This window comes from Bombus impatiens, unplaced genomic scaffold, assembly GCF_000188095.3.
Source record: "Bombus impatiens unplaced genomic scaffold, BIMP_2.2 scf_0521, whole genome shotgun sequence".
NCBI classification, from domain to species: Eukaryota; Metazoa; Arthropoda; class Insecta; order Hymenoptera; family Apidae; genus Bombus; species Bombus impatiens.
Genome location: NT_176940.1, coordinates 14296 through 29974, shown reverse-complemented (window position 1 = coordinate 29974; position 15679 = coordinate 14296). Strand labels below are relative to the sequence as shown.

Genomic DNA, 15679 nt, shown 5'->3' with positions numbered 1-15679 from the left:
TTCGGCGACTGACTGTCGCCTCGAGCCCAAGCTCATTATCACAACTCATTATCACAATCGGATTGAATAACTACAATTGTTCAATTACAGCTATAGTAAATTCTAGGTTACAATGTTGCGGGATTATTCAAAATTCCAAAGGCTCCGGTGTTCTTTCATCTCCGATACAGCCATCCTGACTATCACATGTCCTCGTGTGTAACTAAAATATTGCGTTTTTCCAACATTAGACTCGATGTAACTGATATTATTTACCGTTCAACTAAATGTTCCAAATAAGTCAAGGGTCCAGTTTGACAACAAAATTCTGTTCGGAGGTTTGACAAGCAACGAAATAAAGAGAACTAAAATTAGTAGCGTTATAATTTGTCTTCAAAGTGCCAGTTGCATTCTGTGAGTTACCAGTCAGGCCATAATGACACGACAGATCATTTTCGATTTCATACATTGATGAATCTCAGTTTGTTGGATCATATTGCTACGTTGAGTGTATCACTGTGGGTATATTGCAGATGCATGAAACATCACAGTGGATATATTGCAGATACGCAAAACGTCACTGTGGGTATATTACAGATACATGAAACATCACAGTGGATATATTGCAGATACGCAAAACGTCACTGTGGGTATATTACAGATACATGAAACATCACAGTGGATATATTGCAGATACGCAAAACGTCACTGTGGGTATATTACAGATACATGAAACATCACAGTGGATATATTGCAGATACGCAAAACGTCACTGTGGGTATATTACAGATACATGAAACATCACAGTGGATATATTGCAGATACGCAAAACGTCACTGTGGGTATATTATAGACGTATGAGACATCACAGTGGATATATTGCAGATACGCAAAACGTCACTGTGGGTATATTACAGATGTATGAAACATCACAGTGGGTATATACTACGACCACGACGTGGTGTTAATGATCCTCTGAGGTCAGTGCACTTGAATCATTATTATCACCATCGTTGTCATTACCGCAGACGTCTAACTCAGCAGGGACGCCACTTTCTGGCATTTTTCTCAGTTTGTCATGTCTGTCCTTATATGATCGTTTGCCGTCTAAGGTTTTTTAAAGTATATTTATCTCCTTCCAAAATCTTTACTATCTCGAATGGACTCCTGAATTTCGGATCTAATCTCGTTTGGTTTCCTTCCTCGTTTTTGCGTAATACAAAATCACCGAGATTAAACCTAACTACTTTAGCTTTGATTTTGTCGAATTCATCTTTATCGTACATGACACTAATTTCTATATTCTCTATTGCCTGCTGTCTTACGGTTTGCTGTCGTAAGGTCTTTGCTGTCCTACCAATTAATAGTTCCAATGGACTCGATTTAGTCACGCGGTTGGTGGTGCAATTCGAAGTCAACTGTATTTTGCCAATCGCGTGTAGCCACGATCGCCCGGTCGTTTCTATGATTGTGAACATAATTTTCAACGTACTCATAATACGCTCTACCTGTCCGTTGGCTCTACTCGCACCGGTTGAGATTAAGTGGAGTTTAGTGTTTACCTTGACAGAAATCTTGGAATTCATTACCCGTAGGACACCTCTCTTGACCCGCTATTATCCGGCAAGGACTGCCGAATAAAAATAGCATGCTTAAGCGCTTTAACGGTACTAAGAGAATCTATTTTACGAGTATGATATGCGAATGATATGATATGAGTAAGATATGCGAATTTAGTGAAGAGGTCAACCAAAACAATGACATATTCTTTCAAACCATTTTCACCGCTTGGTTTGCCCGTTATGCCCACGTGAACTGTATGCCAAGGTATGCTGGTCTTAGGTATAGGATGTAATTCAGCTTGTATTTTACCTGAACTAGCCTTCGAAACTTGGCAGGCATGACAGTTCTCTACGAATTTGCGAACATACTTCGCCATTCCTTCGAACCAGTAATACTCGCACAGTTTCTCAAGCATTTTATCCTAACCTAAGTGCATAATTGACTGTTGCACATGGTTAATAACGGACCATCTAAAACCTCTGGGGACAATGGACAAGCAGAGAGTTCTGCCTTTTCTCTGTATTGGTATGTATACGATGAAGGGTACCGGCCCGTAATTCATACGTATTCGCGATATCTCCCGTGAGCTCCTCGTTCTGCAATTTATTGACGATCCCAAAAATTTGGGAGTCGCGACGTTATTCCACTAATAGCTAGTCTTCGGAGATTTCGGTCAGATTGATTTCCTTCTCTATGACTTCGTTGATCGTACGGTGATCCAAGTCTACGGGATTTCGCGAGAAGAAATCTACGTGGGCCATTCGTTTACCCTTCCGGTACAGAATGTCAAAAGTAAAAATGTGTAAGTGAGCCCACCACCTGTAAACCCTGGCATTTAAATTTACCTTACTGCTGGGTGCGTTCAAAGAATTACAATCGGTGACGGCAAGAAATTTTCGTTCGTGTAGCTAATGACGGAAATGCTTGATGGCGTTCACAACTGCTAACGTTTCTAGTTCGTAAGAATGATACCTAGATTCTGCAAGGCTACTTCTTATATTGTAATATTCTATTACTCTATTTTTACCTTCAATGTTGTGCATTAAAATAACCTCATATCCATCCGAACTAGCGTCGGTATGAAGTTCTATCGGATAGTTCGGGTCAAATACCTTTAACACCGGCGCGTCGGTCAGGGCGTAAATTACCTTTTGCTTTATTTTTCCATGCCTATCCGTCCAAGTCATGTTTTTATTATCGGAAGTAAGCGCATACAAGGGTTTCATTACCCGTAAAAATTTAGGTACGAATTTTCGGAAATAAAAGACTAAACCTATGAACTGCCTGAGCTGTGTGACGGTCGTTGACGCAGATAAAGAACTCAAGGCGTGCATTAAACCCGGATTGGGACAAACTTCTCCGTCGTGAATTACATATCCTAAATAGAGTACCGATGTCTTTAGAAAAGAACATTTTGAAAAGTTGAAGGAGAATCCGGCTTTTACGAGGGTTTCTAGTACGGTGTGCAATCCTTTTAGAGCTTGATCTATCGAGTCGGCCATAATTAGGACATCATCCAAATAGACAACAACGTACGAATGACTCGTTGGCTGCCATACGTCCTTTCAAGGGAATCTCAAGAATGATCTCTCGTTTCGTCTGTTCGCAATATTAAAATCATCAGTCGCTGCTGAATACAATGAAGGAAAGTGTGGTACAGATCACTTCGACCAAATAGTTTCTTACGTCGCCACAATTAGAAAAAGAATCAAATGGTACAGAAGACTTGGCCTGCGACTCCTTCTGAGGATTTCTGTGGTAAATGCTTCGATGGTTTACAAAATTGTAGTAAGGAAGAACATAAATATTAGAATATTTAGACAAGTATTAGTTGCAAAATTATTAGGGTTGTCCGAAAATGTAAGGATCCCCGTTTTCGATGGAGTCAGCATAGTATCGCCGTCCGGAAAATTTCCGGAAGAAACATTAGACGCGCACGCACTTATGTTAAGCAAATAAAGGACATCGAATGGACCGAACAAAGGCACAAGAGAATTTAAAGAAAACAACAACTTATTGTCCAAATTGCCCATCAAGGGTAACCAATGCTGTATATTTCCTAGAATTGGGATGAATAGGGATTTGGAGAAACCTGCTTGCCGTGTCCAGACTGATAAAATATCTCGCGGCGAAACCCGCTGGCCATGCCCAGACTAATAAAATATCTCGCTTTTGCAATCTCGCGATTTGATCCGCAACAAGGGGTAAAGGATGCCAATCGGCGACCGTATTTTTATTTAGTTCTCGAAAATCTACAAATCATCTATCTGAACCATCGTTCGTCTTCACAAGTAACATAGGGCTCGCGAACGGTGAATTACTAGGTCTTATAATTTTTGGCTCTAATCAATTCGCTTATTCTCTCACGTACTATTCTCCGAAGTCTATTAGAACTCCTTTGTACGGTGATGTTAGGATCAATTAATTGTATTTTTAACTGGCCTGTATTTACGCGAGTACGTAGGAAACCCGTAACGGATGAATCTCTGCATTTTCGAAAAGAAAGATTAATCAACTTTTATCACTACCACGCACGCCATTGTCAACTTCATTAACATCGATCTCGTCTTCGGCGGTTTTATTACAGGTATTAATTATTTGTCTTACACATAGCGAGGCTATTTTGTGTAATATGACGTCGAAACCTTGACTTAAAATTGAACGGGAAATCGCGATATCATATTTTTAAATAACTATCAGCGAGGACATGAAAAATTTATCTCTAACCACTAACACCTGCCACGGACAAGATTTGAGCGATACATTTAGTACCAATATTTCTTATTCCTCGCATTACTACTATATCAATCGTTCTTTTTCCAGAAATTCTCAAGACTACGGATTCTTTAATTAGCGAACACTCGGCTCCGAAATCGGGGTAAAATGGAAACGACTCACCCGGATGGCTTGATCTACCAGTTGGTGCCTCCACTACGTAGAAATCGATTCGACACTCGTTATTGAAATTATATTCAGGGCACTGCTTTGTAAAGGATTTTCCTCCATAATCAGATTGGTAGATTAAACAAAAGTAAATTTGGACGAAATTTTATGAATGTTCATTATTTTATATACATTTAGTTATAAATTAACCATTATCTAAGTTAAATTATAAAAATTATTACTTCTTTACTCACCGGTCATTTTGACCGCACAGGGCAGGAATAGGTATACACGAAGTGTTGGTAGCTTTAGTGTTAAACAAATTAGGAGAATCTTATCCCGATACAAGTGCTATGATCAGCAGTCTTCTATTATCGAAACTACCGGCGAGCATCCAGCAACAGTCGAAGATGACTCTAACCAATAGGGAATTGCCTCAATATATTCATCTATTCAATTTCCTTGAGCGATTGGCAAGAAGCACCAGATCGATCACCAAGGTCAAACAACCAAGAGGCTCATCAGATCAATCCAACCTACGTCAACGCGCACCACGTATTCACCACGACACAGAATACGCCGACATGTGCCACCTACCAAGGACCACACGCCATTTGGAGATGTGAAACATTCAAAATCAAATCCCTTCGCGAGCGCCTTTAAGGAGGTCAAAAGAAAACCTTTATGCGTCAACTGCCTACGGACAAGACACACCGCGCAAGATTGTCGCGCTCAGTCATGCCGTGCGTGTGGAGAACGACACCATACGATGTCACATAAAGTAAAACACTATGCAGGGCCTCGCTCCTCATCATCTAGTACAGAATCCTCATCATCAAATCCACTACCGATCCACTACACCCTCTTCATCATCTCATGCATCACCTACTCGTCAAAGAAGGCACAAAACAAAGCACAGATCAAAGACTCCACGAAAAGCATCGTCTTCAAGCACATCTCTCAATCACAAACGAGCACCTAAACAATGACGCCGATAATCGACTCCATTGACGACCGAACATATTAAACCAGCAGTATACAATTCATTATGCAACGACCTAATAACAACAGCTCAAATTAACGTGCTAAACAAGAAGCAACAACCAATCCGATGTCGAGCGCTACTCCTCACCGGAATGTCGGAACAATTAGTAAACTCGCTCGAAATAAGACAAAACAAATATTCGGTCCCAATTGGAGCTTTAGACACTTTAACGACGATCTCAAAGCGATATGTAACGGCCACTATTACTTCGACAGACAACACATACAAACGAACATTAACGTTCCTTGCCATACCTACCATATCGACCCTAATCCCAAGCCAACCCATCGATCGCTCGATCCTTGACACATCCTGGAATCTAATATTAGTCGATCCACGATTCCACTTACCAGCCCCGATCGATGTTTTATTAAACTCGGGATCAACACTTGCGTCGATGTGTGTCGGACAAATTAGCCTAACGCAACCGGACGAGTCTAAACTGCGTCTCCAGAAAACGCGATTCGGTTGGGTAATCGGGGGGAGTTCAACTTCCCAAACCACGACAAACACCTTCCACGCATCCACTACGGCTCTATAAGCTGACCTCGTGCGGTTTAGGGAAGTCGGCGAGGGACCGCCCACCACGCACCTTTGGAGTCAGAACGACAATGCGAGGAGCACTTCCGAAATCATTTCCAACGTATCAGAGAAAGGCGCTACGTAGTGTGGATTCTTGGTGTCGGGTACTTTCCTCAGATATAGAATCCATACAGCACCCGGGCAATCCCAGAAGCCATCGGAGTAGGGATACGCCCAACCAGCGCACATGGTACCAAGTACGTATGTTACCTCGATTAGTTAGGCCTGCAGGGGCTTTCACTCGTCTCAGGTCGAACGGGGCCCTTTCCAAGCCCTACAGGTCGAACGGGGCGTTTCCAAGCCCTTCCGTCTTCCGGGACGGTATCCGGAGCAGGTGGGACGCTGCTCACCCGCCGAAGGCCATTCGGGGGAGCCAAGTCCCCCTTAAATCGGCCCTCTTGCCAGAATTTGGCCACAACCACTGCCACCACGAATCCATACCCATAATTGGCCGAGTCGAAGGCTCGCTACACTCTCAGGGCTAACACTCGACCGCCCGTGGTACCATTCTTAGTCCCAGATCCAGATGAGACTCACGCAAGCGGGAGTTGAGGAAATGTACCTCGGCGGCTCTCCCGACGGTCTTACCCTTCGCTTCAGGATCGTGGGTGAGAAAGACACTACATCGTTGTCCTGCCATTCAACGAGAGGCTTCATTCTCTAGGATCGTCTAAGTCAGCTCAGATCCTCTCTTCATCGCCGATTCCAGCGCGACAAACAACTCGAGACCGCATATCGTGCGGCGATTCAAGAACATTTAGATTTGGGCCACATGACAAAGATCGTCTCGGATCAATCCGCAAGCAACCGGTATTATTTACCGCACCACGGCTTGATGAAAGAATCGAGCAACACCACCAAACTCTGGGTAGTGTTCGACGGATCGGCGTTAAGCACCGCTGGAGTTTCATTAAACGATACTTTGCACACAGGACCAAAATTGCAGGAGGATCTGTTCGATATTCTACTGAGATTCCGCTCTCACCAATACGTACTCACAGGCGATATTGAAAAGATGTACCGACAATTCCTCGTACGACCAGAGAACCGAAAATGTCTAAGGATATTATGGCGCAGCGCGAGTGGAGAAACCGAAACATATCAATTCAACACAGCAACGTTCGGTTTATCCGCAGCCCTGTATCTAGCCATTTGGTGCCTCCAGCAATTGGCAGAAGACGAGGGACATCGATTTCCGCGTGTAGCGTAAGTACTGCAGCGGGATTTCTACTTCGACGATGCTCTCATGCTGAGACCAAGAACGAAGCCCTTACACTTAGATCAGAACTCGCCGAGGTACTTCAACTAGTGGATTTAAACATCCGGAAATGGGCATCAAATGACAAGGAATTATTACAAGGACTTTCCGCAGAGGAAACAAACCACCAATAACACTTGGACGATTCGCAAACATTGAAAACACTGGGTATATTTTGAAACTCATCCGACGGTCCATTCTTTACTCGGTCGAAGTCAGACCCACCCCGTCCCGAGTCACGAAACGAATCATCAGTTCGGAGATCGCCAAAATCTACGACCCGCTAGGTTTGCTCGCGTCGGTAATCGTTCGGGCCAAGATGCTACTCCAACGAGTATGGTCATTCAAAATCGATTGAGACGAATCAATTCCGATTGTTTTGCATACAGAATGGAACAAGTAATACTCCCAGTTACCACCGTCAAACAACATCAGATTCAAACGCAAAACAATAATTAAATCCGCAACGGAGATTGAAATGCATAGCTTCCGTGATGTTAGCGAGAAGGCTTACGGAGCCTGTGTTTATCTCTGAACTACCAACCCCAACGGCCGCATCTGGATACAACTGTTAACCGCAAAATCAAAAGCCGCCTCGCTCAAATCCTAAACCATTTCTCGGCTCGAGCTGAGCGGAGCACTCCTCCTCACGTTCCTGGTATCGATAGCACAGCAGGCCCTATTACACAATATTACTCGAACTATCTATTGGACCGATTTTACCATTGTGCTCTACTAGATAAACACATCACCTCATATGCTCAAAACATTTGTCGCTGACCGAGCTTCCGGAATCCAAACAAAAACTAGTATCCGCGATTGGCGCTATATTCCCACCAACGACAATCCCGCGGATCCAATATCGCGAGGCCAAACGTCCGAAGAGTTTCTACGCCCGACCATTTGGAAGCACGGTCCTGAGTTGCTCCAGCAGTCTGAAGACTGCTAGCCGACATGGACATTAACGCCGCAAATCGAATTAGGAACAAGAAAAGGGTGATTTGTCTGTCCACAACTCCCGCCGGCTATAGCTTGTTACAAAGATACTTATCGTAGCCCAAGTTGATACGAATCATTGCTCGTTGCCTCCGTTGGAAACAAAAACAGAACCGAGAGACGCCCTTAACCGTAACCGAATTGAACCTAACACACGATAAGCTAATAAAATTATTACAGAACATCCATTTTTCCGAGGAAATCCGTACGCTCCGAAAGGATCGAAATGCGGCAATGAGAGGGAAACTCACGAGACTCAATCGGTTCATAGACAAGGAAGATACGTCAACAGAAGCACTACAGGTCATCGCTGGGGTCATTCCCATTGACCTGTTAATCGAAGTTAGGGCGAGGATCTATAAGAAGAAAACAGGACAGGACGATGCAAACAGCGAAAGAGCAATCGTCAGAGAAGCCATCGAGAAGCGGCAAGAACGCTGGCAGGCTACGATGAAGGGCAGGACACAGTTCATCAGTGGCCACGGGGATTTCAACACCAAACTCAAGACATTCCGTCTGAGTGAAATGGACACGTGCGACTGCGGCGAGGAAGAAACTCCTCATCATATCCTAGAGGATTGCCTAATCTTCGTAACAAAGTTCGTAAGAAAGAACGTATACTCCCACTTCCGTCAGTTCACAAGGAGCGTTCTGCAGGCAAAGAAGCAGAAGAGAAGGAGAATCCTACGAGAGATGGGGGGTACGTCATAATAGGGGCGACCTTCAGAGAGAAGATCGGCACAACCGAGTGAGCAGACAAGCCAGCCTCCAAGACGAGCCCAAGGCTGGCTCGACGGGCATCCGAACAGAACAGAGAAGAAGAATCTACAACACTGGACAACAGAGAGAACAACAACAGCAACAATAACGACGAAGACGGCAATAACTAATAGAAGAAACTTCACGAAGAAAAGCTCGGAACAACAAACAACACAGGACTCAAGATAGGACAACAAACATGAAAGAACCAGAAGCAATAGACAAAGAACCATGGAAAAGAAAAATACGATAAGCACGAGCCAGGGAGGAAACCTGCGACCGTCAGTACAGGCGGTACTCATGCAAATGAGTGCCGAGACGGTGCCGGAATAATCGGTTGGAAAGCCAACCTGCCGGGACCGAGCTATACGCTGGCAGTTCCCCCTCCTTGCAATCACAAAAAGTTCGTTTTATCAAGTAATTCCCAAATTAACGTTTGTTTACGCTAAATACATAACCGCCCATAACCTAACTTCAAACTTTTTAATTTCCACCATTTATTAGTGGTTATACGCGACTAGTTGTCTCCTCCACATCACGAGCATATACCACTGTCAACTTACTGTCCACTAAACAGTCTATTGTTAGTTATGTAATATATTTATCCCAAATTGTCCCTCCTCATCTGTCATAACGGCATCGCATATTACTTATTTGTCTTATATCTACCCTCCACTCCCTTTCATTTCACTGTTCTAACACATTAATAATAGTAGTCTTTACACTTATGCTACTATTACGTACTCACACGTCACTCTTAATTCTCAATAATTGCTAATTTCGGGAGCGCGCCACAAACACGTCCGCACACGTCAACGTCTCGAGCCGAACGCTGGCAGTCACTCTAAACACGATACACCCCTACAACCAAAGTCCAGAGTAACATCCAAGTTTGACTTGTAGTGAGAGGAGAGATGATGTGGACCAAAGGCTAGTATCCGAATATCCCAAAAGGAAGTTCGTGTCCCCTGGTGAAGGAAAAAAGGCAGCCGCGGTAGTGAAGAGACCGAGGAAAGGGGAGCCGACCTATGCGGAGATGTGTGGTCGGTCGCAGGCCTATGAATATTCGGATAGGCAGAGGAGTGAAGTCTCGGACGGCTGCCAGACAGTACACAGAAGAAAGAGGGAGAGGGAAGACCTCAGGAGCCGCCTTCCTCAGGTGTTCGTGGTAACGAACAGGGAGAGAGAGGTAGCAGTAGAGGTATAGCAACTGAAAGGAGGAGAAAAGGGGTAATCCTGATCAAGGTGGAAGAAGGTCGGGATTGGATGGAGATTTACAGAAAAATAATGACGTCAGGGAAACGATCGTAGGGGCGATCGGCATGAGGAAGACCAGGGCTGGTCACATCCTCATTGAATTTGACAGGAAGGTGGCTGTGGGCGAAGTGGCGGAAAAGCTCAAGGCCGCCTTGAGCGATAAAATGGAAGTGTCGGCATTGGTGAACAGAACAACGATGCAGATCAAAAATATCGATGCCCTCACCACCAAGGAGAAACTGGTGATGGGCCTGAAAAGGGAGTGGGGGAGGTCCGTGGGCGATAGCATCGGGACTAAGTCAATGAGGATGGCGCCCTGGGGAACGCAAGTGGCGGTGGTGGTGCTACCAATTAATGCGATTCCCAGAGAGGAGGGGTTAGGGAGATTTAGGATTGGCTTGACTACAGCATCGGCCAGGATCCTGCCGGATCTGCGGAGCTGCTATAGATGCCATATACTAGGGCATACGGCGGCGAGATGCACCGTGGTATGTCCTGGTAGGAAGCTATGCAGGAGGTGTGGAAGCGGAGAACACATAATGAAGGAGCGCACGAAGGAGCCGAGATGTGCGATGTGCTCCAGGAAGGAAGATGCAACTGTTAGGCACGTTACGGACTCGCTGGTCTGCCCGATGGTCAGGGTGGAGACTAGGAGACGAAGAGGATAAAAGTCCTGCAGATTAACCTGAATAGATGCAGGCTAGCGCAGGATCTTTTAGCACAATATGCGTGCGAAAACAGGGTGGACATAGTAATCGTATCCGAGCCGTATTAACAGTTATGGTATTGGTACAATGATACGGTCCGGGATGCATCGCTATGGGTCACTCTTTTTAATGGACGACAAGCGTCTAGTGAGACGCTGATCAGCAAGAGAGGAGTGGTTGGCATCAGGGTCGGGGACACTATGTGTATCAGTGGATATTGTTCTCCTAATGTGAACAGGCAGGAGTTCGACGGCTACATAGCAGAACTGGAGGAGGCTATAAAGGAGGGCAGGAGAAGAGCCCAGGCGATGTTAGTGGCTGGCGACTTCAATGCAAAGTCCACTACCTGGGGAGGAAGGAGGACGGAGCCGAGTGGGACGTATCTACTTGAAGCTATCACGAAGAACGAACTGATGCCGATCACGACGACGGAAGCATACTCCTTTGTAAGGAATGGAAGAACAAGCTTGTAGGACATTTTGAGTGTGAGCAGACGAATGAGGCAGAGTTGGAAGAAGAGTGTTGTTATGAATTGGTACTCTGCCTCTGATCATAGCTATTTATTACATGTGTTTTTAAATAATAGGAAGAGGCAGACTGGTGGTAGTATCAATTTTAGATATTCGACTAAGAACGTTGACGAGGGTAAATTTCTGAGTAGATTGGACGGATATCTCAATTTTATGGACAATGACGACGCGACACACGGCGACCAATTCCAGGAACAACTGGAACATACGTGTGCCGACGAACTGAAGAAGATTCTACTGCCGCGTGGGAGAAGAAATAGAAACTATTAGTGGAACGATGAGTTGTCCGAGATGAGAAGGGCAACTCTGAGATGGAGAAGAAAAGCTCAGCGGGCAGGGGCAGCTGGTAGAGCCAACGCTGGGCTGGTAGACGAATTTAAGGAGGCCAGGAGGAAGTTAAAAAGAGCGATCGGACGCAGCAAGGACGAGAAGTGGAGGGAGTTCTGTGCAACTCTGGAACAGGATCCCTGGAGGAGGCCGTACCGTGTAATAAGAGCAAAAATGACAAGTAACGGCCCACCGGAGAGTCTTAGTAGGGACAGGGTTGCAAGGATTCTCGATGACCTTTTCGTCACCAGTCGAACGGAGCAGACGGAGGATGGTCATGGTTCTCGCATCCTGCAGACGCAAGAGGAGGAGTTACGGGACCTGTGCGTAACGGAGGATGACCTGCGGCCGGCATTGGAGAAATGTAACCCGAAAAAAGCTGCGGGTATGGAAGGGGTACCGAGACAGGTTGTCAAGATGGTAGCGGATCAACGGCCTGGGCGGTTCCTGGACCTTTTTAACAGCATATACAAGGCTGGACGGATCCCGGCGGCGTGGAAGGTGGCGGGGGTGGTTCTTTTGCCAAAACCGGCAAGGGACCCGCTGTTGTCATCTTCGTATAGGCCGATGAGTATACTGCCGGCCATGAGCAAGGTCTGGGAGCATACATGCAAGATCCAAATAGAAAGGTGCCAAGGGAGGGACTCCTTCCATAGCGGGAACAATATGGCTTTACAAGACGCAGGAGTACGATCGACGCGTTGAACAGAGTTTGCGGGATTGCGGATCTATGCCGAAGGAGGGGACTGGTCTGTGTTCCAGTCGCCGTGGACATCAGGAATGCCTTCAACACATTGAGTTGGAAGAGGATTCTCGTGGAGGCTGAAGAAAGGCGTTTACCGGGCCAGCTGCTACGAATTTTAAGACGACTATCTTTCGGATAGGAGAATAGTTGCCCACTGCTGGGGTGAAGTTGTCAGGAGGAGCGTATATGCGGGGGCGCCTCAGGGGTCAGTTCTGGACCCGCTGTTGTGGAACTTGGTCTACGATGGGCTCCTGAAGGCACTGGACCCGATGAAGAACGTGGACACGATCGCGTTTGCGAATGACTTGATCCACACCGTATTTGGACAATGGCGATCGCCGTTGCACACGTCCAAAATAATAGGGATAATCGCGTACGCGATTAAATTTAATTTTAGACAATTTTAGAGTTCGCAGTCGAGTTGTTACATGCTGCCATTATTTTTACTCCGCACCTGCATGCTATCTTGATTGTATAAAAGTTTATAACCTAACACTAAATTCACAACGCGAGTTTTGTAGAAATCTGTAACCTCTACTAAAGCATACTTTCTGAAACGATTGATTCAAATACTTAGGCACAGTTAGTTCGATCGACGCTCCACATTCCGCGATATTTTCAGATCTTAATGTTAAAAATTAGAACTATAGTGGTTTTTGAACAAAAAAATGATCTCGGCTCCAAATTGATATAGAGCAAAAGCTTTTTTGCAAATTCGTAACGGAATAGCAGATATCGATTAATATTTATACTGACTCGCTATAACAAAAATTAAAAGAGTTAAGACGGTTGTATTTAAACAAATCACAATTCTTACTTTGCGAGTCTTCTAGAAAACAAACCTTGTAGAGACTCCCTAATTTTCCGTTTACAATATACCGACTAGTCAGATTCTCTTTTTAATTCGTCTAACAGTCAGTTAGCATCTATCATCTACCAACGTGTTTTTTTAATTCTACCAATCTATCATTTATTAATTAAAAATTTTATTAAAAAAAATTAATTAAAAATTTTGCACAAGAAAATCATTGCTACTGCTATGGAAGTTAAACGTACCAGCTTGGATTACTTCACGAAGGATGGCTTCTTGGCCTTACACGAGATTTACCTGGATACATCGGATTTTGTGGTAGAAACTCTTTCCCCTACCAACAGGATGTTTCGTAACCCGGTGACGTTTTGGATCGACTATTTACGGTTCGTGTTCCGCAATTCTCTGGACCCATCAGTAAATGGAAACGCTTCCGAGATTGCTTTTCAGCCAAGATCATCTCTCGCCAAGGCCTGCCCAACGTATCTCGCTTTTAGCTTTGTTGTCCTGCTTACCAGGCGAGGCTAGTGACCTCGTAACAAACATCGCAATAACCGATACGGGATTTAATTTCGCGTGGGATCTTTTGGTTACGAAAATCACGCAGCTGTTAGTGACAACGCATTACATATTCTGTATGATTTTCCACAACTTCGTTCTGAATCGGCCGATCAACTTCGAAGCTATCGCGACGAAGTCAGTGTGTCGTCTAACACCTTAAACAATATCGAACATCACATTGACACGTGGGATGACATGCTTGTTTTCTTCGCAGCAAAAAGACTAGACTCTGCATTGCATAAAACTTGGGTTTTGAAACTATGTAATAGTACGAGTTTGTCTGAAAATTAGTGATCTAGATACGTTTTTACAATTTCGAATAAGCGCGTTATAATGAATCACGCCGTCTGCGTCAGTATCAGCATCTCGGATCGGGGAATTGTCTGCAACCAATCAAGTCATTTTCGTGTCACGGTGTCGTTACACGATGCCGCGGTCGCAAAGAGGACGAGTGAACGATGTAAAGCGAATCACATTATCATAATCACTTAAGCTCGTCGTTTAAAAGTAAACAGTTATGGAGTGTACAGACTCAGTTTTACACGAAACGGTGGTAAACGTAGTTGATGAGCGACAAAAGACCACGTCATTATCAATTCCAGTGATACATACTGAGACGCGGGAGTCGTTTTAATAAACTCTCGGGAACTCTCTTTTCGTTTCCGTTTCATCGTCAGAGTCTGGTACTTTCGCTTCTATCATAAGCGTCCATTGCAACGTCTCATTAAGTTTAGATGCCAAACTTCGACGATTTTGGGAAGTTGAGGAGTTGCCGTCCAGCACATGTCTCTCTCCTGCCGAACAACAATGCGAGGAATATTTTCAACGCACGCACACTCGTGCTGCAAATAGACAATATATCGATCGGCTACCCTTCATTGAGGGATCTCCCATTGATATTGGGTCTTCACTTTCCGCGGCGACAAACATGTTTCTACGACAGGAAAATCGTTTACAACGAAATGCTGAGCATTCAGCGGAATATTCTGCATTCTTATGCGAGCACTTGCTATATGGTTGAAGTAAAAGATTCTTCACCAGCTGCTTTACTTCAAACCGTGTACATACTGCATTACGCAGCCATTCGTGAACGTAGCGCTACATCGCGTCTTTGAGTAGTTTTTAACGCTTCTTCTAAAACGAGGAGCAGTAAATCGTTAAATGATCACTTATTGATCGGTCCCAATTTGCAAACAGACTTAGCCGCAGTAATTCTTCGATGTTAACATTGTCGATACTTTATCGCACACATTGCGAAGATATACCGATAGACTTTTATAGATTTCAAGGATGCTGATTATCAATAGATTCTGTGGCGATCCTCTCCATCGAAACCATTGCGACACTATTGACTTTTGACCGTTACGCACGATACTGTTTGCGTCCCTTATCTCGCAGTGCGTGTCCTACAAGAACTCGCGAAAGATGAAGTCCAAATATTCTCTATCCGCTAGTTCTTCACAATCAAATTTACGTGGATGACTGCGCGTTCGGTGTCGACGATTCACAGTTAGTACGTCAAACTCGTGATCACGTGCTTGTTCTGTTGAGAGAGGTATGTTTAAATCGCGAAAATCTCTTCATTTCGATATTGTTATTAATAACATCATTCCAAAAATCAAATAGGAGATTCTTCCGACGATCGTAATATTTTCTGATCCACTGGTCTGGACTGC

At 44.6% G+C, this 15679-nt stretch overlaps 1 protein-coding gene across 1 annotated transcript; it reads left to right on the top strand.

The window, feature by feature from the left end:
- Positions 1-6578: 6578 nt before the first annotated feature.
- On the top strand, positions 6579-7444 carry LOC105681026. The gene is made up of 3 exons (XM_012388098.1): positions 6579-6656; positions 6762-7258; positions 7333-7444. The coding sequence occupies exons 1-3, from the start codon at positions 6579-6581 to the stop codon at positions 7442-7444; spliced, it is 687 nt and encodes a 228-aa protein (XP_012243521.1).
- The last annotated feature ends 8235 nt before the right edge of the window (positions 7445-15679 follow it).

Bases quoted from the DNA above. Each gene is read 5' to 3' on its own strand.
- LOC105681026 (XM_012388098.1), top strand. From the start codon at position 6,579: ATGAGACTCACGCAAGCGGGAGTTGAGGAAATGTACCTCGGCGGCTCT. The intron at 6,657-6,761 runs GTGGGTGAGAAA...CGCCGATTCCAG, and splicing joins TTACCCTTCGCTTCAGGATC to CGCGACAAACAACTCGAGAC. The intron at 7,259-7,332 runs GTAAGTACTGCA...CCTTACACTTAG, and splicing joins CATCGATTTCCGCGTGTAGC to ATCAGAACTCGCCGAGGTAC.